Source organism: Solea senegalensis, linkage group LG3 (genome assembly GCF_019176455.1).
Source record: "Solea senegalensis isolate Sse05_10M linkage group LG3, IFAPA_SoseM_1, whole genome shotgun sequence".
Taxonomy (NCBI): Eukaryota; Metazoa; Chordata; class Actinopteri; order Pleuronectiformes; family Soleidae; genus Solea; species Solea senegalensis.
The window spans coordinates 27249521-27274237 of NC_058023.1; the positions used below are offsets into that span (position 1 = coordinate 27249521).

The window sequence follows — 24717 nt, forward strand, 5'->3', positions numbered from 1 at the left end:
TGAGCAAGCACAGACGGCGAAGAGGGAGTATGTCGAGACAGCACGGGAGAAAGGTATAGCTAAGGTCACGGCAGAGGCGAGTGGGTTCAGACTCTCACAGCACAAACCCACCTCCATCTCCCTCTCTCTCAGTTGTTAATTCGTCTGTAATTTTCCCTCCCTCCTCCTCCTCCTCCTCCTCCGCCGCCTCCTCCTCTCTATAGCAACAGCAGCAGCAGCAGCAGCAGCAGCAGCTGGCCGCCCAGCAGCTTGTCTTCCAGCAGCAGCTCCTGCAGATGCAGCAGCTCCAGCAGCAGCAGCACCTGCTCAACATGCAGCGGCAGGGCCTGCTCACGCTGCCCGGGCCTGCTCCCGGCCAAGCTGCCCTGCCCGGACAGACCCTGCCCCCAACAGGTAAGACAAGGAGGGGAGAGGGAGGGAGAAAAGGAAGTTGTTGTTGGATGTAGCCATATTGATCCTGAGCATGTGACTTCCTGGGTTTGGTCTGCAGGTGTTTTTTTACGACTCTGCCGGACAATCCTTCATTGTCCCTTGTTGCTTCCACTTTTCCAACTTGTGTCTCCAAGCTTGTTTGTCCCACTTTAGTGTTTCTGTCAGCATGTCTGTGTTGTTCTCATTGGTATGCACCTTTGTTCCCTCTAAGTATAGCCGTCTGTAAGTATGGCTGTCTGTCTGCCCTCCCTTCATTGGTATGCTCTTCTACTATCCACTCTTTCTCTAAATCTTTACATTATCCTTTTGTTTGGACTCAATTCTCTCTCTTTCTCTCCATCTCTCTGTCTCCTTGTGTGATTATAGCTTTCTCTGTCTACCTCTGTGCTCTGCCAATGTTTGTTGTTGTTGTTTTTTTTCCATCCCAGCTTCTTCCATTCTTCCCCGGTTGTTGTTGTTGTTCACAATAAGAGGACAGTAAGAGAGAGGAGAGAGGCTTCATTTTTCACCCCCATACCCTCATGTTTGTTGTTTCATTTAACCACCAAAATGGCGGAAACCGAAAACAACAGCCAGGGAGATATTTAGAAGGAAACCAAAGGAAGTGGGTTTTACTTAATTAGCTGCCAGGCTTGAAAACAAGCACTGGACAAATCTTGTTTATCTCCGATGCAACATGCACCGACTGCACTCATCAATATTGATGGTTCTCGCTTGTTAAAAAAACATAAATGTTTCAGAACTACTGTATAACATTTGCCATCAATACCTAACTGAACAGCAGAGAAGTCGAGGGAAAGGAGAAATACAAAACAGTTTTACTGAACAGCATTGTAAAAGTTTTCTAGCTGGTTTGTGGAGTTTTTTTTTCTCCGTATAGGTTAAGATTTATTGTTCTTTCTTGCTTTTATCCATTCCCTGCCAAACCAACTGTTGCTTTTATTCCCTGTGCGTCTTTGGTTCTCTCTCTTTTCTGACTTCCCTCTCCCTCTTGACTTCTCTAGCCGGCCTGAGCCCTGCGGAGCTGCAGCAGTTGTGGAAGGACGTGACCGGAGGCGGTGGTCACAACATGGAGGACAACGGCATCAAACACAGCAGCAACAGTGGCAACGGTACCGGCGGAGGTGGCGGCGGCTTAGACCTCTCCACCAACAACTCTTCTTCAACTACCTCCTCCTCCTCCAATCCCGCCAAAGCATCGCCTCCCATCTCTCACCATTCCATCGCCAACGGACAGTCCCCCGCCCTCAACCACAGAAGAGAGAGGGAGCGGGAACGGGAACGGGAAAGGGAGCGAGAGAGGTACAATAATATAGAAATGTTCTTCCACTCAGAAGATGAAAAGTTTACAGAGACTTGTTTGTTTTTCGGTTGTTTTTGTGCACACGAGAACACTGTGCTCCCATCCAGAGTATTTGTCCTCGTTTAAAGGAAGAGCACTGCTACTACAGGGAAAACAAGATGTTTTGTTTATTTGTTCAATAGTTTATTAGTGTCTTCGCAATATTAAGGGGAAAAAAAAAGTCGTGTTCTCCCCGGGGAACACATGTGCCATTGAAAACACTTGGCTTGCACACAGATATCAAACGCAGGCAAAGGAATCCATGCAGGCAGGCACACAAACTTACAACAAGCCTCTCTGGTAGGCACGACAACATAACCTGCTTGAACATTAAGTATTTAGTACTTTCTTTCTTTTTTTTTCTTTTGAAAATTACCTCCCTTGCTTACTTGTCATGTAAACAGAATACGTGATGCCTTGAGTGGCATTTTCAGGATGTTTATCCTTGTGATGGCGTCTTTTATAAATGCACCCAGCACCAAAACACTGAGTGTTCACGTATCTGCCTATGTGGCCCATGCATTATTCAAAGGCTTTTCCTGGGCAATATTATAATAAGGACTTAGGGTAGCGGTGTGTGAGTATGTGTCTGTGTGGATGCTTGCTCGACACTCACACTGGAGGTGTAATTGGTTTAAAGTAGATGCTATCTCTCCAGTTGCACTAAAAGGAGGCTTGAAAAAGATATCTTTAGAAGGAAGACAGAAATAAAGGCAGAGGTAGGAAGGGAACGAGAAAGAGACGGAAGAAAGGAGGGGGAAAAAGACTTTATCTGCCTGTGTCCCCGAGGGGCGTGTGGTGTCTCATAATGATCGAACAAGGGAGTATTGTCAGGAGCACTGCTTACTAACATGCCACCGATCAATGTGGGGGAAGCCCCACTGTAAAACACAATGTGAGCCGCCCCCGCTCACACACATATTCATAGGCCCCAAACCCAGCCTTACCTGCACACGGCCATACAAACGCGCAGCGACACAACTCGCTCTCATTCCCGTTCTCGCGTGGAGACAGGCGAACGCGGTCGTGCCAAGACTAAAGGTTAAACTGTCATCTTTAATTGGATGTGCCGTCTAGGCAGGGTCGTAACTTATTTGGGCGCCATTTGAGAAACGCCAGAGCCACCCCCTGCTCCCCTTGTCCTCAAAGAACATAAGTTACACACAGTATTAATCTCCTGATGAAAATTATATGGCTGTCTGGATTTTTAATGTTTACTTGAAAGCCTCCACCCCCTCCTCCCCATAATAGCTTTACAAGATGGGATGGTGGCTGCGGTGGAGACAAAGCTGCAGCTTTACTCTACTGTACACTTCCAATGGGGGCGTTGGTTGAAATTTTGGAATAAAGGCCGTCAAGTCGTTGCATATTGGGATTATTTAAATTTACTGAATGTTAGCAAACTGAATTATTCCTCTTTCCCAAAGTTTTTAAAGATCTAATTTATTAGGTTACCTGTTCTGACCTCACACAAACCTCATCTTTTTTGTTTGTTTCATTCATTTATTTATTTATTTATTTATGGGTTTTTTTCTGTCTCTTGTTCTCTCTGTCTATAGTTCACTACATGAAGAAAGTGGAGGGACCCATCCCCTGTACGGTCATGGTGTATGTAAATGGCCTGGCTGTGAGAACATCTGTGAGGACTTTGGACAGTTTTTAAAGTAAGAACATGCACTATGAGCCCACTATTGCACTGGAGATGATATCCGCACTTCTTCTTCTTCCTGTAGGGCAACGCACACACAAATATGAGCTCGTCACAATTCAAGTCCCTCGTTGGACACTCTGTTTTGCAGTTTCAAGTTCTGTGACAACCATCCTACAGACGGCACACTTAATAAAATGTGAAAAAAAACATCATAAAACTAAGTAAAGCAAAGTTTTATTGGAGTGCAAAACTTATTTTTGGGATAAAAAATGCCCCTAAGTTTACTAGATTAGTCAACATCCCAGGTAGCACGCTCGGATTTGTTTTCTTTATTCATTTATGTATTTCTTTATTTATTGTTTGTGAGTGTGTGCGTGTGTGGTTGTGTACAAGACACTTATATCTTTACTTTGAGTGTAAAATATACACAAGTTGTCCCCTTTAATCCTCTCTGTGTGGGTACAGAGGAGCCCATTAAAAGAATATATCGCTGCCTTTTCAAAAGAACACATTTTGACCTTCCTGACAACCAGCTTGACAGGGTTCTGCCCTCACAGCACCGGATTCAAACCAACTCTGATCCATAACAAATCTTCTCCCTGGAACTGCCTGATAGGTTTGTGGAAAAAAAGGAAAAAAAATAAAGCGTCAAAAGCTAATGGCAACTCGCACGGCCGCACACTTTTCCTGCACAACAAAGGCCCCCTTTCACTGTTGTCATGGTGCAGGCAACAGAGCGGATGAACTCTTCATGCTCCATCAACAATTTAGTTAATTAGCTCATTTGTAATTGGCCGGCTTTGTTGCCTGGATGTTAGTGAGGGGACATCAAAGGAAGAAGGTGTTTGCAGTGCTGCCGATTACAGGTTATCACATTGCCACTCAATAAGAGTTTCTCTCTCTCTCTCTCTCTCTCTCTCTCTCTCTTACTATCACTCTCTCCCTGGCTCCCTGCTCTCACAGAGAAGAAAAGAAAGGGAAAGTGTTCATTTGAATATTCTAATTAGATTTGTAATTAACTGTGAAATAACGATCTGGTGAGTGTTTTTCATGAGCTGTAAACGGCCACATGAATTTCACATAAACTCTGAAAATCGGGACATTGTTTTTTTTTGTTTGTTTTTTTTTTCCCCCAAATAACGCATTTTTCCACAGTCGGGAATTTAATAAGTTGCAGAAAGCTGAGAAATAAATGACTGATATGAGAAACGAGTCCACCCCATGGGGATGTGCTCTAGGGTGTAGGTCAGGCATCTGCCAGTTCCGCCGCGGTCTGTGAATTAAAGCTCAAAGGTGTGTGTGCAAAATGGAATGACTCCAATAAACGCCATGTTTACCAGCCTTTCAAAGGCAGAGGCAGGCGGCACAACGGCCCGCGTTTTCGCGGCCTGTCAAGGCGTACAATCACAACTGACAGCGACGGATTTAAATGAATCCGAGGTGAATGTGCATTACAACTGTAGTCTGACAAGTGTGTTTGCTTATCCTCTGTGGAAGATGTGCCACATACATTTTAATGACAATATCAATTTCCCGGCGCACACACACACACACATCATCTTAAGGCCTGATATTTATGAAGAGACAGCTCGCGTACAGTCCGCTGTCCAAACTAGACTGCATGCATGCGCACTAGTCAAGGTGGAAGAGTTTGCCTTGCATGTGTGTGTGAGAAGGCAAGCCTTTATCGGATTAGCAGGTGTTTTTGTGATATCTTGTCCTATCACCTTGGTACACTTACTTAAAGGAGACATCTGTCTATCCCTGTGCACCGTTCACTCCGCTCACATGCAAACACATGTAAGTCTGTGTGCTCTTAGGATACTGTGTCTGGGTAGCTTAGCTGGTTATTCAGGTGGGGCGGGGGGTGGGGGGGCAGAGGTACAGTATATAAAGGGATGTGCCTTTGAATCCGGTAAGCTGGTAAACCAGCGCACAAAAAAAAAAAAAAGAAAGGGGGGATGTATGCTTGTAAAGATAAACCGAGAGGACGAGAGAGAGAGAGAGAGACAGCCAGAAAGAAAACAGGTAGATTTCAAACTTGAAAGCGAGAGCACAGGTTGGCAGATGGGTTTGTAAGAACACATGCCAGAACATCGGTTGCTACAAAATAGAGCACTTTCTTCGCTCAGTCCCGCCCCAACCCAACAACACACACACACACACACACACATCCCTGCAAGTCACAGGCTGGCTCTATACTATAACCCAGCCAGCACATGAAAACAGACACCAACAAAGAAGGCAGACTCATCATCAGAACAAAGATGGCTGCTCTGTGGCGTGCCTCGGAGCAGTGATTGTCAGTGTCAGAGGGAGGCCTTTTATGTTCTCCGAGATGCCAGTCGAGTGCACACACGAGTGAGACACACACACACACACCTCCGCGCACACAGACACGGTATAAACGGGGTTACATAAAGCGGGTGTCAGATTTAGATGACAGTTCAGATGTTGGTTGGTTGGATGCCGGGGTACGTGGTGCAGGGGGGGGAGAGGAGCCAAGATAAGCTGGCATCTCGCTGCAGGAGCTCAGCGGTGACACGTTTAGTCGCCTATTGTTTTGTTGTGCCAAGAAACTTGTCAAGATCAGCATTTAATAGCTCTTTAGTGTGCTTTTATGTGTTCTCACCTGGAAAAGGTAGCCGCGAGGTGGCTGGTACCCCGAATTAGCTCTCTGAAGTTCAAAATGAAATAATATTACAGGGAATCTTTGAGTGTGTGTGTCTGTTTGTGTGTGTGTCACAGGAGATGAGAGGGAGAACACTGCTAGTGCATGTGCCGGAGCTATTTTTGTAGAGAGCCTTACAGTAAACATGAAAAACAGGAGATGGAATAAATGCTTTTAGTACATTTATGGAGCCACGCAACTACCTTTTTTTACCCCAATTATTCCACATTCCTGATCTCGTTCCTGATGAAAAAAACTTGATTCACACATATTCTTCCAGCTCATTACGATAATCAGTCCTTTACATTAAGAGAATCCACACACACACACACACACGCACAAGCAGATACACACTGTCACCACTTTCCCCATTACTGGCAGGAGGGCAGCCTCCATGTTGAAATGGCAAGCTCAGCCGCTAACCTGAACGTCGGTGTCTGTAACCCGCTGCTAATTAAACCCACAAGGCAGCAACAAAGTGTCTTCGTCTTTATATAATGTGTGTACACACACACACACACAGACACACACTGTGGAGGCAGTCTGGCAGGCCCTTGGCCCCTGGAAATCTGCGTTTCCCTCCACATGTCTACTGCTCTATGACAAGACCTTTAAAACGGAGGGCATTACTTATGCACTATCACCACAGGGAGAGTGTCTGCATGTGTGTGTGTGTGTGTGTGTGTGCTTATTTATGCACGCTAGTTAGCCAGCGTGCGTGTGAAGCTGCATATGGCTGTGTTTATGCTGCTTCTGTTTCATATCTGTCTTCACTGTTGTGTGTGTGTGTTTGCGCGTCACGTGCAGACAGTTACGGGGGCCGAAGTTTCTCTTCTCTGCTGGGCCTTTGTAGCCCCTGATAATACACACAGACAATTAGCAGAAGTGCATCATCCATATATGCTGGCTTGAGTAGATTTATTATTGGGCCCTTAGTGGACGTTGATGGCCTATACATATTCATATACACAGCTATGGGGAAAAGAGGAGGGAAGAAAATAGCTCCTCTCTTCTCTTAAAGGAGAAGAACATCCAGTAAAAAAACAAATCTTTATCTGTGTTTGTGAGACATAGATGTTTTTTTGGGGGGGGGTTAAAAAAACAGGCCCCTCCTTTCCCTCTCAGTCTTAATTTATCAGTCTCTTTGTCTCTTTTATTTGTTGTTATTTGCTTTGATTCCTCTTCCTTTGCTGCATCTCTGGCTCTCAATCTCCATCCTTTATTCCCCGTTCCCACGCGGCCTCCATCAGATGGCTAATTCCCTGTTCAGGGGCAGAAATCAATGTGCCTCGAAAAACGAGGTTTGAACAGTAAACATAAACAGCAGCTGGCCGGGCCTGACAGTGATGCATGTATCCTCCACCTTCAAGTTTAAGCGATTACACCTGTCTTCTTCTCTTTGTCTTTGTTTGTGCATAACATAATTCACCCACTCGTGATTTGGATTTGGTTTATGTAAGAGGAAATTAAAAGATCTCTTCTTTAGCGTGAGTGAGTCTCTGAAAGACAATTTGAGTATTATGAGAGACGACAGTTTTGTAGTTCAGAGAGGAGTCGGTAAATAAGATGTTCTTTCATTATTGTTTTCTGTCTGCCTGTGTGTGCCCCCTCCTCCCCCTCTCTGTGTGGCATTATTAATGCACAGTAGGACATGCTGCCATTTGAATATTTCATAAATGCATGTAGTAATCTGCCTGTAATCACCTTGCTAACTGGCCAGAGGTGGAACACGTGGCCGCGCGGACTCTCTCGAGAGGCCCTCCCTGCACAAACACGCCGATATCGACAGAATATGAGACAAACGGGGTAGTTGTTGATGAGAGGCAAAAACTTGATAAAGATTTTTCCACCTCTCCCTCTCTCTTTTTTGTAATGAGGTATCTTCGGGGACATCGAGCAGCCCGCTCTGTGCTTTTGAAGCAGCTGTAATTCATGACACATGCCATACATCAAGTGCATAAGATAGCATTATGGGCAGTGAAATGAAAAGGGTATTTGCAACATTAGTTCCCTCATCCTGCAAGGGATGTGATTAAATGATTAATGAAATGCCCCCTTTTTTGCATGCGCATTCTGAAACAGCAATTAGGCACAGGGCTGCAGAAATCCACCAGTTTGTCCCTCCCCTCTCTGCAGCCATCCCTCATCCATCCCACTCTCCATCCCTCCTTTTTTTTTTTTAATACTACTTCATTCTCGATTCATAATGGAACATTTCTAAGCATTAGGGCCTGGAATGCTTGGAAAAGTACAAGCGGGAATGAGATGGGATGGTTTTAAGAGCGCGCGGCGTAATTGAGAGTTCCAGATTTCGCCATTTTCAGCGTTTGATTGGCAGGCAAGGAGGAGTCGGCTGAATGAGTTGTCTTGTTGTGCGCGTCGGAGACAAACAAGAAGTGGGGTCGAGGAGAGACGTGTGTGTGCGTGTTCCCTTCTGCACATAGTCGGCGTGCAAAGATAGCGTAAGCATGCGTGTGGCTGCATTCACAGATGAAGTGAAAGCCAAAGAGAGATTTCGTACTCCCTCTAATGCACTGGAGGCAGCGCTGCAAATGATCATTGAAGGGTCTGCAAGCTAACCTATAATTACTGGAGATAAAGTGGCAGCTCTGGCATTTCATAAGCATGCCTCCTCAAAGCTTGCTTTGTGAGTTTGTCACCAATGATCATTTAGATAGAGGCTCATTACCCATCACAACACTTTAGAAACCCCCCGCTCTATATTTGTGTACTATGTTTTTCTCTGTGTGTGTGTGTGTGTGATCGAGAGAGACTGCGCGTGCTCTACCAGGAATAAAGGTCTACCTTAATGGTGAAGCTCTTTTGTGTCCTACAGACGAAATCCAATCAAGACAAAAACCCTCATTGACTGTTATGGCTGTCTGGCTGGCTTTTTTTTCTTCTAATGAGGCGAACACAGCAGATACATTTATTATGCCCGCTGCTGGATAATGCACCTTCAGTTGAAGAGCTGCTTTTGTGTGTCAAATGTTGCCGGTGTTAAATTGTGTGTATTGTTTTCAGTAAACGAAGGAGACAAAGCCGTTCTGCTGGGCTAGCATCTTTTATTCTCTATAGAAAGCGGTGCTCGGGGTGGCACTGAAGTTAGCCATCTAAACTGGCACAGGCCTATTGTCATGTTAAACATGGCACCACACACAGTCGTGTTACCTCTAATTACCTCATTTCAGAGTGGAACAATGGCGCCAAACAGGATCCTATAGATAATTGTCCCGTTATAGAAATATTATCATAAAAACAAAACTGTGGTGAAGTTGATACTGTAATTAGTATCCCCCGTAATTATGAATATAGAGGAAAATAAAACATAATTAACTGTTTTTTGCAGTTGGTTTGACATTGTATGGATTTGTTTTATTGATTTCTTTTTTTGTGGTTATCGTTGACTTACACTTTCTCTCTGTCTCTCCCGTCTCTTTTCTCTCCAGGCATCTAAACAGTGAACATGCCCTTGATGACCGGAGCACAGCTCAGTGTCGAGTCCAGATGCAGGTTGTACAGCAGCTGGAAATACAGGTAACTTTTTTTTTCGAAACTTTATTTTTTATTTATATAAAGTTACGTGAGCGATAGAAAGGCCATATATTGGTCTGCTTAATATTTCCAGACGAGCAGGACTTGCTGGATTCAACAAAGCCACTAAACAAAGGAATCCTCAGGCCGTACAAGGAAAGCCATTATGGCTGTTTTAATTGAATTAAGCGTGTGCTTTATTTTCTCTGCTTTTTTTTTTTTTTTTTTCTTTCCACCTCTTTTTCTTTCCAATTAATAGCGAGCGCATCTCTCCCGGTCTGCTGTGTTAATTAACTGCACTTTGCACCTGAAGAAAGCTCAAAAGGAGGGAACTATTTTCAGTAGGTGGAGCGTGACCTTATTAAGGAGTCATGCTGGCTAGATAATGAGAACGCTGATTGAGCGCTCTCATTATTACTCAGCACTGCCAACCCACCGCTCCTCTTTCTTTTAAGAAACAAATGAATATGTACAGTATGTTTTAAACTCCCATCAAACAAAGTACCAGCTGGAGTCGCTCAGTCCAGGCAGACCTGCGCCTTTCCCCGGGCTGGGTGGTGGTGGTGGCGGCGGAGGGTGCAAAGGATGCACGTTATTTAATTTTCTGTTTTGTTTTCGTTGCAACACAAAAGCCATTGAAGCTTGCGCTGTACAGTGTGACCAATTATAGCGGCGCACTTGTGTTGTCCGTCCTGTTTCTTCTCCTCTCTCTTCATTTCTTGCTCCCACCATCCCTCTCTTCCGTCCTCTTTTTTTTCCGCCATGAGAGCCGTCACTCGTAATGAGCCCCAGCTCTGTGTATGTGTGAGTGCACGTGCACGCCCACTTGCTTGTCTGTTTTTCTCTCTCTCTCTCTCTGTGTTTTTTTTTTTTGTCCTTGTGTATGTGTATGTGTGAGTGTATATTAAGGGTATGCAGGGGGTTGAGTCTTTCACATGGTCCAGTCCCTGTCACTCCCTGTGAATTAGATTGATGATAGGCAAAGGCTGGGGCCACTAACTGGACTGGGGAGGCGGGGCCGCCTGGCACCCTGTTTGGAAGACCTCTTCACCTCTCAGCAGCTGCTGGCTGCTCTCCATCCCCCTAACAGTGTCCACAGGACTTTGAGCAGACACTCAGGACCACCTAATTTATGGCCCAAGTAGCTTGTTACTGTCAGAGCCTTGCTGACCTAAATTCTACTATTGACAAAAAGATGAAATGCTATTTGTTTTGCCTGACCTGTCTGCACCCTCTCCCTTCTTCTCCCCCCACCCCATCCTCTCATGTTCTCCTTACATCAGCTGTTGTCTCATGGTTCATATCTTTCTTGTGTTTATTTCTTTTCACTGTAACACACAATCCTCTCCTCTAATCCACTCTGATGCACACTCTTCTTGTCTCCTCACAGCTATCTAAAGAACGTGAGCGTCTTCAGGCGATGATGACCCACTTGCACATGCGGCCCTCGGAACCGAAGTCATCTCCCAAACCAGTGAGTGCATATTGCTCTGGCCGCCGTAAACAACCTCCTGCCCTGAACGAGGCCTCCGCGTAGAAATTGGGCAGTTTAAGCACCAGGCAGTGTGTGTGTGTGTGTGTGTGTGAACGAGTGAGCGACAGACAGCGAAAGGTGGAATGGGAGTCGTAATACCGGGCTGCATCAGCTTCTCGTGAGGTACTGTACTGTCATGAGAGGACAATAGAGTTTGGAAGTGTATTAGATGGCAGAGCGGCGGAGTCCTTGGCGAAAATGCAGGGTCATTTCTTTGTGATTGATATAATGGCCAAAACAACCTGTTGGCAGCTGATGACTGCTTGGCTCCGTTGCCAAACAGAGTGAAAGGCGAGAATATATGTCATTTGAACAACAAACACCTGGAGATTACACCAGAGCGCTGAAGATGGAGCTCTGTTGACGTAAATACACACATTGCTACTGAAATTGCTTACAGGGGGGGAAAAAAAATAAAAAGAAACCCGTGAAAGGGGTCATTGAAGGAGTAAAATGGTGTCCCCACTCTCTCTCTTTCTTTTCGGCTTGTTACTTTCACATTGAACGACAAGCACCGCTTTTCACCCCTTATTTGGATTAAATATTAACACGGTACGTTTTTGCAAATATTAATTTCTGCCAATTTCCGAGGGTTTTTTGAAGTTTTTGAGAGCAAAACATTATCGTGTTTCTTCTTGCATAGTAAGTGCTCGCTTTCAATGGAATAATTTCTCTCGTCACCGCTCATCATAGAATGTAGATAATCACATGATAGCATAATTATCCCATAATTCCATCAGGAATCAAACTCCCTTTTTTTTTATATATATATATATACATAATTCAATCTCTCTCTCCTCTTCGGTCTGTAGCTGCTTTCCTTTTTTTTTTTTAATCTTCAGAACTCCAGCAGCTTGGTTCCATCTCGTCCAATAAAGGATGTGCAGCCTATAATCCGTGCCTGAATATGAATGAATGATGCTAATGAAGTATTGCATTACATAAAGCACACATGAAAGAGCAACTAAATGCATTTGATGACATGAGGCGGGGGGGGGGCAATTCAGACAGAAGTCTTAAATGAACAGTTAAAAAAGACTTGATTCTCTTCAGCTTTTCTTTTTCTTTTTACCTCATAGGTTTTTAATAGTATCTGGACTTAGCATAAACATCAGTAAATATTGGGAAAATTGGCCATGTACTGTCTATAGATGCATTTAACTCTCATTCTTAATCTCTGTAGTACAGCACAGTCCATAACTGTAGCAGCTTGTTATAGCTAAGTGTGCATGTAATTATCATCTGGAAAACCCGCCACCCCCCCTCTCAAACTTGACATTTTATCCTATTTATCAACACACGGCACAAATGACCGCCGATACCTCCTCGCTGCCACTTCTCCACTCACAACTAAGGCAATTTGGCTTGACTATGTAACGGATGTCAATACCATTGCAGCTAAATTAGTGCAGAGACTAAAAGGTCAGTTTAGAATTTGCCAGCCAGTTAAAGCCTCTCACATGAGATTTAGGAAACAAATGCAAAAAAAAGGGAAAGGCATGGATGATAAGTGGACACTGTTGGCATTTGTGTCAGACGTAAGTAAGACACTCTCCGGTCCCTACTGTTGAAGTAGGAGATTGAGTCAGAGTGAGACGCTGTTAATGTCCATGTTTAAGACTCTACTTTTAATCCTTTATACACTGTATAAAGTCTCTGATGGTGAAGAGGAATGACGTAGTGCAGTGTCATCCAACAAAGACACGAGTGCCAAACCTTAACAACAAGTAATTGGTACTTGTCTGGCTGTTTAAACCGGGTCTCACTCTCTTTAAATGCTTCCACACAGGAGAAGTGACCAAGGTCGTTTGCTGTTGGAGTGAATTAGGACATATTTTCTAACCGAGGTCTGAGTTTTAGTATGAAATTAGTCGCCACAGGTTCTGTGAACTTGGAATACAGTCATAGCACATGTTTGCCGCCACCTCTCTCTTCTCCTAGCTTCTCTATTCTCACTCTCCACTCCACCTGCGATATCAGGTGCTCTAGCTGAGATGACTTTGAGTCCCTGCTGTGGTCACTATAGTAACCCCAGTCGCTATAGTAACGTGGATTTCCTGCTTCAAAGTGAAACTTGACACACGTTCGGGTTTGTGGTTCTGGTTCCAGTATCTTTTTGCAATCGGTGTTTACTGTTTTACACCGAACCGCAAACAAGGTCGTACCAGCCCGTCGCCTCGGTTTGAAAGCATTCTGGGTGGTTGTGGTGGTGAAGATAAAGGAGGAGGAGGAGGAGGAGGAGGAGGGAGTCAGTCATGGAGGGGAGGGAGTGATAAATAAAGAGATAAAGAGAGATGGGGGCCAGGATAACACGGAGGCTGATCGTTGGATAATCTTGAACAGCGTGCTCTAATTAGAATTCTTATGATACAATTTGGTGGTTGTAATTAGTGGAGATAGGCTGGCTCCTCTCCACGAGCCTTGTTAGTGGAAACACAGCTGTGTTAGAGGAGAGGAGAGCAGACACTTGGCTCTGTCAGAGAAACCACAAAAATAATGCCTCCCCCTCTCTCTCTCTACTCCCCCCCCCTCCCCTCTCCTCCATGCCAGCTCAACTTGGTGTCCAGCGTCACCATGTCCAAGAACTTACCCTCGGCATCGCCCCCCAACTTACCTCAGACGCCGACCACGCCCACGGCACCGATCACACCCATGGCCGCCATGCCCCAGGTGCCATCGGTACTGGGCGGAGCAAACGTGCCCAGCATGGGAGCCATGCGCAGACGCCACTCGGACAAATACTCCATGCCCCTTTCAGGTAGGACCAACTACTCAGCGCCGCACGTAGCACACAGATACACGGATGTCGGTACAGGAAGTTTGACTTTCAGGCTAATGTGAATCTGCTAACGCTCTAAAACATGACACATATAGTGTTCATTTGCATCCCGTAGACTGTGTTGTCCCACGGATTTAAGGCTTTTTACGGAAAAATAAAGTTGAACACCTCGCACCCAAGTCGTGCACTGTTAACCGCACTCGCCACACACACACACACACACACACACACAAGACCTCAGGGGTTTGTTTATCTTACCAATGTGAAATGTGCTGCTCGTGTTTAATCACTGTGTGTAAATAGACAGGAACTTTCTTTGTGGATAAATATTACATGAGCGTTAATTAAGTTCAAATAACGGCAAGGAATGCAATATTTATGACATTAAGACGTAAAGCTTTGCATTTTAAACGACCCCGTCGTCGCCGTTTGATGTTTGTATTTACTCGCGCCGTGTTTAGTGCGAAAGACACATAAATTATTCAACTTGAGCCTAACTAACTACACGGATCTCATTTTGTGGATGTATTAGTGTTTAAGATCTCTCACGAGAGAGATTAATTAAAAATGCATTTTGTTAGACATGGAAAATGCCGATTTGATGTGCCCCCCTTTAACCCCCCTCTCCCCCTTTGCCACCCCTCCCCTCCCCACCCCCATCCCCCAGCCCCTTTTTAATTTGTCAATGCAATACCTAAAGGAATAAAAATTTACCAATTATTTCAGGTGGTGACACAGTATTTATTTTTCCAGAGATCGCCCCAAACTACGAGTTTTATAAGAACGCAGATGTCAGACCGCCATTTACTTATGCAACCCTCATAAGACAGGTGAGTGGGAAATAAATTAACTTTGCCTGATTAGATTAAAATTAATTGCTGCATGAATCATAGCAGTTCTCCCTCTCCCTTCTCAATCCATCTGTGCGTGCGCGTGCGTGTGTGTGTGTGTCAGTTACGTGGTCTCATTAGTAAACCATTATTTGATGTCATCTCATTTCAGGCTATCATGGACTCTGCCGACATGCAGTTAACGCTTAATGAAATCTACAGCTGGTTCACGCGCACATTTGCCTACTTCAGACGCAACGCCGCAACTTGGAAGGTAACTTTGACGAAGCCCTCACCCCGCTGCACGACCTCCTTCCTCGCACAGTGACACTGACCTCGCCCAAGTCCATAACAAACACCTCAAGGAAGCATGTATTTACCCGCCGCCCGGCGATTAGCGCCCCTCTCCTGTTCTCCCTGACCTCACTTTTAGAATAAAGCCCCCGTTTCCCCCGTTCTCTTTATTTATTATTTTCCGCCGTTCTGCCTCCTCTGTTTGGAAATGACAGCTGAAAGAATTATTCTGCTCCAGATATCGTTTTCTAATTTGGTGCAATTAATAGCGAGGCTCGGCGCGGAGAGGAGAGGGCTCTGACGCACTAATTATACAGCAGCCACTCCATCATCAGCACCTTTTGTTAAGAGAGACACCCCTCCTCCCACACCCCCGAAACCACCTTCCCTCGCATATCATTGGTTAATTAGGAGGAAATATGGCCTGTTTGCCTGTTAACCAGCTCTCCACTGTGTGAACAGGCCACACTAGAGATGGATGCGCCGCACATAAACTGTCTAAGAGAGAGGTGAAAGGTGTGTTCGTGTGCAGCCGAGGCAAAGTGAGAATTGGCACTCTTTATTTACCCGCACAATAGGCCCCATTTGTATATGTGTCCCTACAACTTTATTGTCCTGTCTCGCTACACAAAGATAGTAAAAAAAAAAATGCTTTAACGCTTTGCCCCCAAAGTGTGTCCGCGTGCTGATAAAAGAAAGCCACGGCCACCTTTAGCCTTTGTGGCAGCGCAGAGGGACTGGAGGGAGAACTCCAAACAGCCACTCATCAGCATGCGAGATGTGGCGCGGCACTCGATTTAGCACAGTGAATTAATTTGGATTTGGGATGCTAATGAGCACATGGGCGTGCGATCGCCAATTCAGGGGTGGGGTGGGGGGTTAAAAGATCGGCGCCCTTTTTGCAGTTTGCTCGGGGTACGGTCGGATGCTGTGTTTCTGCAGTGTAATGTTGTTATGACATTCTCCGAGGCCTTGGAGTGGTTGTTATGTTTGCTCGCGGGAACAACACAAACACATAAACATGCGGGTGACACCCACACATGTCTCATGTGTTCTTTTACTTCCCCGAGAGAAGTCGCTCTGTTCCTAAGATACAGCGGTTGGCTTTAACGCGGTGACACGAGCAGTGTCTTGTCCCGGTGTGATCTATTTACATCCACGGCTCCCTTTGTAAGCACGAGGCGGACGATCGGCGATAGACTCGTCTTTTGATTAATGCAGAGGATTTGTTGTTTTTTTTTGGTGTTTTTTTTTTGGTGTTTTTCCTTTTAAAAAAAAAAGGAGGAAAGAAAGAAATGAAAGGTAGTTTAATATCACGGCTCGGTCTCATCAGCTCAAAAGAGAGATCCCCCCCTTTCTCTCTCACTCAGAAGCTTATTAGTTCTAACTATATAGCATGCATAATAAAACTGCTCATTTGCTCATTAATATTAAAATTATCATATTCAGAGCCATGGGCATTAAGATCAATCAAATCCCAGGATTTTCAGGTCAGATGCGAGATCTGCTTATGAGCTTTTTTTTTTTTCCTCTTCTTCTTTTTGAGTCCCCCCTTTTTTCTTGAAGAAAGAGCAGTACATACCGAAGGGAAGGGAGATGATAAATACGAGAGGCAGGGATATTAAAGCCAAGGTTATTATTTGTAGAGCGTCTGATGCATGTTTTAATTATGGTCATATAGTCATATTTATACGAGAGGCCTTTTTTTCTTTTTAAATCTATAGGTTTCCCTTCTTTTATAATGAATTAAAACACCTTCTTGTGTTGGAAGATATCGTCCCTGTTTTAATTCAAATGTAGTCGGCGGTAATAAATTGAAAAGATAACGCGTCGTGTAAGCGCACGCTCAACGCTGGTATTGTGAAGATTTGGACATATAGATGTCAGATACAGTTCAGCGTATAATCCCAGTTAGCCGCCCGCACGCCCGCCCGCGCGCACACACTGACACCTCACGACTGTCTTTTCTTTTTTTAGTGCAATACTGTCATCTTTAAAGCAACGTGTCCATTAAGAGCAATGCTTCTCCGGTGCAGAAAGGGTTACTGACATCACCATTATCAAGGCCAGCATTACCACTTCTGTCACCACCATAAGCCATTCGCTATGCTGATTACCTCCTTTTAGCCTACTTACTCTGATTGATATGTACTGTGTGCAGGACTTGTAAGAGCATTCGCTCTCACTCAATTTTTACTAATTAAATCAATGGTGTGTGAATGTTAAGAATTTCCACAAAATGCAAGAAGAAGAAGAAGAAGAAAAAAAATCAATTTCGGCGCCTTGAATGAAAACGAATGAATACGATTGGGTTTTTACCTCGTCCCCCTTGACCCCGTGTGTCACATCCCTCTGTCTCCTCTCTAGAACGCCGTGCGCCACAACCTCAGTCTGCACAAGTGCTTTGTGCGCGTGGAGAACGTGAAGGGCGCCGTGTGGACCGTGGACGAGGTGGAGTACCAGAAACGCAGGTCGCAAAAGATCACAGGGTACGAGGGAGAAGGTCAAAGACATGGAAAGGAAATGGGAGGAAATCAAATCCTTTGGTTCATATACTTAATAGTTCTGTCGTTCCGTTGCAGAAGTCCGTCGCTTGTCAAGAACCTGCCCTCCAGTCTGGGCTATGGAACTGCACTAAACGCTAGCTTACAGGTACAAACACTTTCTCTGACAGTTGAGACTCACACTTGCAAAACAACAAACAACTCAGGTTCCTGCCCGTCTTTCTCCTCATGTGTCTCTCTCCCTTCTTCCTGTACTGTCAGACTCAGGCCACCCTGTGGTCATCTCAGGAAGCAACTCTCCCTCTTTTCCTTCCTTTCCCTTCCCTTCTTTTTACCTTCATTCAGGCATGGCAGCCGCCCCCCAGATTGATAGCGGCATGTGCAAATGCAAGGGCATGTGCATTAATATTTATCTAAGCTGTCATAAATGATTTGGCTTCATAGTGTACGCCGGGCGAGGTGCTCATGGCAAAAACTTTAAAAATTTAATCACTGTATATAACTTTAATGCGCAGCAGGCGAAAGTGTCAGGAGTTTTTATTATTTTGAGGTAAAGTTTTGGGGGGGGGGACAGACTTCTTTTTTTTTTTAATAGCCACACAACACAAGGGCATGTGAATGGCAGCTGGGGGGGGGTGAGGATTGGAGCAGCAGTAGTAGAAGTAGTTGTCAGCAAGGTGTCACTGGGTGAAAAATAGCCTGCAAGAGAAAAGAAAACCTGGGAGTGTGAGAGAATGTGTTTTATAATTACTGTGTTACGTCTTTTGAATGTCGTCCTCTGCCCCCACCCCTCCCCGAGATTCACTTCTACCTAACTTCTTACCTTTTTTAAGGATATAAAATCACATTTCCACACAAAGATATATATATAGATGTATATCTCTTGTATTTATATATTTCCAACACTCGTTATGCATGTAGAAATCTGTATTTCTATTCAAGGTAACTGACAGTTTGGTCACCTTTAAGTGACATTATTCCCTTGATCCGTGTCGGCTGTAACCTCCAGGACCAACCCACTGTGAACCATTAGAGTGAGGGAGGAAATAGTGAGCACTGCTCGTCAGCCAGTGTGTCTGTCTTTTATTTTTTTATTTTTTTTTTACATTTCATTGTGTGCACAGCTACTTATTTCGGTTTGCCGCGCATGCTGCCACCGAAACTCTCCACGTAAAGAGACAACATGACAACATCTCTGCTCCCAAGTGTTCTTTTATCACGTGGTTCTGGTTCCTTTATCGTGACCATGTTTTCTTCCTCTCACCTATAACCCTCTAAATTGCTCAAACGTTCACCCTCGTGTTCCCCTCTCCCGCAGGCCGCGCTGGCAGAGACATCCCTGCCTCTGCTGGGAAACCCCGGCCTCATGGGCAGCGGCGCCGCGGGCCCGATGGGAGGCGGCTGCCACGGCCTCCTGGGCGGAGACCCGTCCATGCTGACGGGCGGAAGTCCGCCCGGACTCTTAGGTGGCAGCCCTCCGGGCACGCTGAGCGGCAGCCCGCCCACTCTGCTGCACTCCGCCCACGAGGAGCTCAACGGAACGCTGGACCACCTGGACACCAACGGACACAGCAGCCCCAGATACTCCCCACCAGTACACATGTGAGTGCGCGCCCACGGAGTACCGCACGCCTCACAGCGACACACAGCGCCGCGCTGTACGATAGCTCCATCATAACGAAGTTAGAAATCACAAACGCCGCCTTAAATGACAGCACGCGACGACAAGAGGAGAATCTCCCATAACACGTTTTTATGTGTGATGGGAGATTTTTAAAATGCGAGCACATGTTGAACCCCCAACTACCACCTCCACTCCTACACTGTATTCACTCACACTCCTCGTGCCCTTTGTTAGTTTAATTGCCTGATATTTAACCCACAGCCGCCGTATTTTCTTCACTTTGCCATGACCTCAGAGCAAGGTTCAATTTCCAGCATGTATTGTCTCATCTTCTCCCCCCCCCCCATGCCTGACGTCTCTTTTCGGGAGAACCGCTCACTGCGGGTCGTCTAAAAATAGGCTCCGTTGCACGTTCTTCTTTAATTACACCAGTGTCTGCATTAAAAGGTTTAGCTGCTATATTTTATGCAAGACTGTTCCCCCCCATTAATATTTAGCGAGTTACGCATTAATTACTTTAAAAAATATTTCCCCAGCCCGTCTTCATCCCAGTTTTTAATGGAGCTCGGGAAAGAAAAGTGTCTTTAAAAATTGATCTCGTGTGAGTTTAAGGAAACAACCTGAGCCGGTGTACACACACACACACACACACACACACACACAGAGAGCACTTTCTGCGACAAACACACATTACTCTTTCATGAAACCTATCCACTGTCCGTCAAATCCCGTGTCGCAGAGTTAACCGACATTAGCTAAATGCCTCTGTAATGGATAAAGGATGCACTCCCGCTCTCCGTGCATCTCTTTTTTGAGCGTGTCTCAGAGAACAGGGGAGTTTCTGCCGCACCGTTCAACTATACATTAATCTATGTGGACGTGTTTACCCCTCTCTGAAATGGGGTTGTTAAGTGGGGCAAATCCTGGTGCGAGCACTCCCCTCACTTCATTTCACTTTCAGTCGCAGGACTTATCTCTTTGTTTTTTTTACTTGCGTCCCTCTTCTCTTTGGCCACGCTGCATCCCTCCCTCCCTCCATCCCTCCATCCCTCCCTCCCTTTTACAACAGCCACGACAACCTCAAAATGGAAGAAGTGTGTTTTTCACGAGTGGATTTTCCACAACGTGCTTAAATAATGGAGTGGCTTGTAGCTCGAAACTAAGAAGGGAAAAAAAAGTGTTGAAGGCCATTCTCAGGAGATGGACAGCACAACCAAAGTCAGTCCAGCAATTAGACAAACCTCTCTTTTCCCCTCCGTCTAAAGGTTAATGCTATCTGCTTAACCGCAAACCAGATCGCCCCGGGCCATGCTGAGTTTTATGTGCCTGTGTGTGTGTGTGTGTGTGTGTGTGTGCGCGCAACACACTCATGTACACCCTAAGGGGTTTGCTTAAAAGAAGTAGTAAAAAAAAAGGAGCTTTTTTCCTAATTTTTGGACTGAAGTACTGACCTCAATTCAGAATTATTATTTTTTTTCCCCTCCGTCGTGTTCTCAGATAAAAGCAAACGCAGTGTAATTAATGTCACACTGTTTGATCAGAGTTGTGTGTCGTGGGCCGTCACTGGAGGTCGACCGACATCTGTGGCTGATGCTAATACAGATTTTCTGTTCTGTTTGTTTTTTTCTCCACTTTATACAATTTAGCAGATTAATAATAACTTTAAAAAAAAACAACAACACCATTTCACCCACAAAATATAGGGGTTTTTTTTGGACTGATTTCCAGGCATAAATGTGTTATTCGATCACCAGACAGTGGAAACGTTTCATTCCCACAACGACAGAGGGAGTCGGGTTTTGAAAGAAAACTGACAAAAATTTGACGTCAAAGTCAGTCCCTTCAAAAAGAATAAAAGCGCCTACACTGCTCTTCACGGCGTTTCTGTCAATTATAACTCATTTTATGAATAAAAGATCCGTAAAATAAAATAAAAAAAATTGTCAAATTTAATCCAACTCTGTATTAGAATGTGGATTAAACAAATACGGCAGCATCATAATGATTATTCATAGTGTTTATTCGTCAAAAATAGGTGACACGGACCTTTAAATCTGCATTTTGTGCCTGCATTATATTTTAGAAATAGATATGGTGTTTTAAATATATATATATATATATACATATATATAAACTAAACTCTGTCAAATAAAAAGGTATTTCTTTTCTCTTATTTAGCAGCAGCACGTGTCGAGTTTACACATGAATAAGTAATAATGAATTAAAAATAATCGGGACAGTGCTGATTATTAAAGGAATGGCTCAAACTCTCGCTGTCACATGAAACTGTTTGATGGCCACACCTCTTTGGTGTTTGTTAATGAGTCTTAGTCACACACACACGTACTGCCTTCTCTCCCTCACCTCTTCTGTCCCCCACTCCACCATTAAGGCCTTGTGCACTAATGACCTTATTTGCATCCCTGACATACCTCTGCATGATTGCCGGTGCTAATCTCCAACTGATGTGAGAGCAGGCATCTCGAGAGCGCACCCACCCACACACACACACACACACACACACATCATCACGTGTTTATTACTTCACAATGTCCAGCGTTTACTCTTGAGTGACTCAATAATGGCAGCTAGCCATTAAGTGCTAAATGGCTCATCCACATATTTTTTAATAAAGTGTCGGGAAGCTCGGGCCTGTGCGTGTGCACCTGCATATTTTTCCTTTCCACCGAGTCGCACATTAAACCTTTGTGAAGTTATTAGACAGTTCTCAGACAGTCGCGATGATTGTTTTCCTAATTGTCGTCGCGTAATCTTGTCGCGTAAAAATGTCCAGGTTACTGTTGTTTTGTTGCATATTCATGTTCATTTTATTTGTCTGTCTGTGATTGTTTTTCCTTGAAAATGACGGTGAAAGCGTCATTTAACATTCACGAATGGCGTTAATCAGCGAAAATGTAACAACAATCGCGTAAAAAGTCGCAATTTTGTCCAACTAAATCGTTAAATTCCACAGTCATTTATCCATATTATCTTTTCCTTTTCCACAAAACACACACATATATTTATTTTATTGTTTTCAAATTTAAAATAATGAAAACCACGTGTGTGTGTGTGTGTGTGTGTGTGTGTGTGTGTGTGTGTGTGTGTGTGTTTTAACCACCAGTTAAATTCTGTCAAAGAACGTCCATCTCAGCACCTTCAAGGAACATTAAACAAACATTAAGAGCCATAAAACAAGTCTTTTTTAGTTAGTGTTTTTCTGTGTCTCTAACCTCTGGCTGGGGTGTAGGGTTTTTTTTGGGGGCCTCCATAAAGAAAATAGTCACCACTCCTCTTGTGTCCTGCTCAGACGTCCTGCCCCCACCCACCACATCAGAATATTAATTTACAGTATTTGGTGCTGAATATTAAAGTCATCTGTACCTTTTAAAATCCCTTTCAAAATCAAAGCCCCCCCCGCGCCCCTGCCTTCATCAGTGGGGGCAAGGCAGGGCCGTAGACGACGAGACGCGTCCTAACGCACTTGATAAGTCCCCTCCTCTCTCTCTCTCTCTCCCTCTCCCCATTCTCCTCTTTAAAGTCCGGGGGGATTTTCTGATGCATCCGATGTGTCAGGAATAATTAGGTTTTGTCAGATTTATCATCGTGGCACAAAACCCTCTCCCTGACTAGGGCCCCGGATCATGTTATGCCTTGTTTGTGTGTGACAGCATTATTATTCTTGTTAGTCGCCCAACACTTTCTTTCTTTGTGTGTGTGTCTGTGTGTGTGTGTGTGTGTTGCGCTCCCGTGTTGTTCTGAAGGGAGCGGCGTCGTCCTCCTGCACCGGGCCGCTTATTGACAGCGGCTGAAGATATTCATCCATTTAGAGTTAAAAACATGTATCATGGTGTCCGAGCGAACTGCCGGGGCTGAAGTTGATTAATGGCAGAACCTAGCTGCCGGTTTTTCCTCTTGAGGAGCGACACAACGCACGAGCCCCTGCATATTAACGAGTGGCTGCGCTTTCTATTAACTAGATAAAAAAGCCTCTCCTCTGCCTTTGCTCCAGGGGCTCAGGGATGAGAAATTCTCCATTATTTATCATGTGGCCTGTTTTTTTTTCTTCTTCTTTTTTTCTCCCCCCCCCACCCCCACCACCACCACCATCCTTTCCTCCTTTTTCATGTATTTCAACCTGGTGTCATCAGTAAACTTTTAAATGCCAAACATGTCTGGAACATCACAGCTTATCGCCTTCGCAGAGCCCCGTGTTTCTCCATGCAATTTTCATGCGTTTACTTACAGTAGACGTGAGGCATCATGTCAAATTAGCGTCTGGCAAACAACACGGTTGTTATGTTCACTAGATAATGCATGTCATGGCTGTTGTGTGCTTGCTTTTATTTATATATATACATATATATATATATGAAAAGGACAAAATATTTATCAGCAAACACCATATTTTGTGAAGAGAATTCGTGTCTTTCTGTGATAATCACATGCAATACTGCATTGTACCTTTGTGTCTTTATACTCCAGGGGTTTTCCAGTTTCTTTAAATTTTGCACATGACAAACTTAAGTGGTGAGTTTTTTCCAGCCCAAGCAAAGCACAGACATTCTCCTCCTCCCCCCCCCCGACGTCAACACGCTTTAAAGTTTCTGCCAATGTGACTGTGTTCGCAGGCCGCCCGTCCACGTGAAGGAGGAGCCGCTCAACATGGACGACGACGACTGTCCGATGTCACTGGTGACGACGGCCAATCACAGTCCGGAGCTGGACGAGGACCGGGAGCTGGAGGAAGGGAACTTATCAGAAGACCTCGAGTGACTGGGGAATGGGGCAGTTTTTGTCCGACGTGTCCCCCCCACCCCACCCCGCTCCCCTCCACACACACACACACACGCCCCGTCGCACTGTTTTTTCTCACACAGACCTCCTGCGAGACTAGAAACCACTCCACAGTCCACGAAAAACACAGCTGACTCCCTCTTTGCCTCGATCACCACTGGGACTATTTATTGAGCATGCATCCGGATGGAGACCAGTCCAAAGGAACTCTTTGTTGCAGCCCTTTTGGATCCCGAACATGACATGGGCATGAGGTGTCTGGTTCAAAATGAACTCTCCTGAGACCTAGTTCACTATAGACGGCGTGGCCACGTCACAGGACGAGGATGGCGGACTCACACGCGCGGAGAGAAACACCACGAGCAGGTCATGTTCCCGGTGAAAGCTAAGCGGCCTGATATACTGCCAAAAAAAAAAAAAAAGGAAGACGTTTTATGTTTGTGAATAATCCAACCCCACAGTAGTTGTTAATGTCTAGAGACAATTGCTGGTTCAATTCAAGTTGTTACTCTGTTTTCATTTGCACAGGAGTAGTCTCAGAAATGTGTGTCACTGCCTGTATGTTGCTCTACTATAATAAAAAAAACCAGTATATTGTTTTTTCAGCTTTTTTTTAAAAACCATTGTTAATTTCCAAAAAAAAAATTTCCCCCGATTTTAGACGCCACCAACTGTAAATGCCATTCCCTGAATTTACACCAGAAACGGAAACTTCGGTACCACGA

General features: G+C 44.8%; 1 protein-coding gene across 12 annotated transcripts in view; it reads left to right on the plus strand.

Annotated features, from left to right (window-relative positions):
- The window catches only part of foxp2 (forkhead box P2), a 94907-nt gene extending 70686 nt beyond the window's left edge, over positions 1-24221 (plus strand). For 5 of the 12 annotated variants that reach the window (XM_044021052.1, XM_044021053.1, XM_044021041.1 and 2 more), the window contains 12 exons: positions 204-393; positions 1437-1734; positions 3334-3438; positions 9546-9633; positions 11021-11104; positions 13715-13922; positions 14670-14773; positions 14946-15047; positions 17435-17719; positions 18890-19173; positions 23681-23725; positions 23827-24221. In XM_044021052.1, coding sequence (XP_043876987.1) covers positions 204-393; positions 1437-1734; positions 3334-3438; positions 9546-9633; positions 11021-11104; positions 13715-13922; positions 14670-14773; positions 14946-15047; positions 17435-17719; positions 18890-19173; positions 23681-23725; positions 23827-23971 — 1938 coding nt within the window. In that variant the 3' untranslated portion in view covers positions 23972-24221. The remainder of the gene's footprint in view (positions 1-203; positions 394-1436; positions 1735-3333; positions 3439-9545; positions 9634-11020; positions 11105-13714; positions 13923-14669; positions 14774-14945; positions 15048-17434; positions 17720-18889; positions 19174-23680; positions 23726-23826) is intronic. The other 7 variants (XM_044021047.1, XM_044021049.1, XM_044021050.1 and 4 more) reach the window with 7 other exon arrangements.
- The last annotated feature ends 496 nt before the right edge of the window (positions 24222-24717 follow it).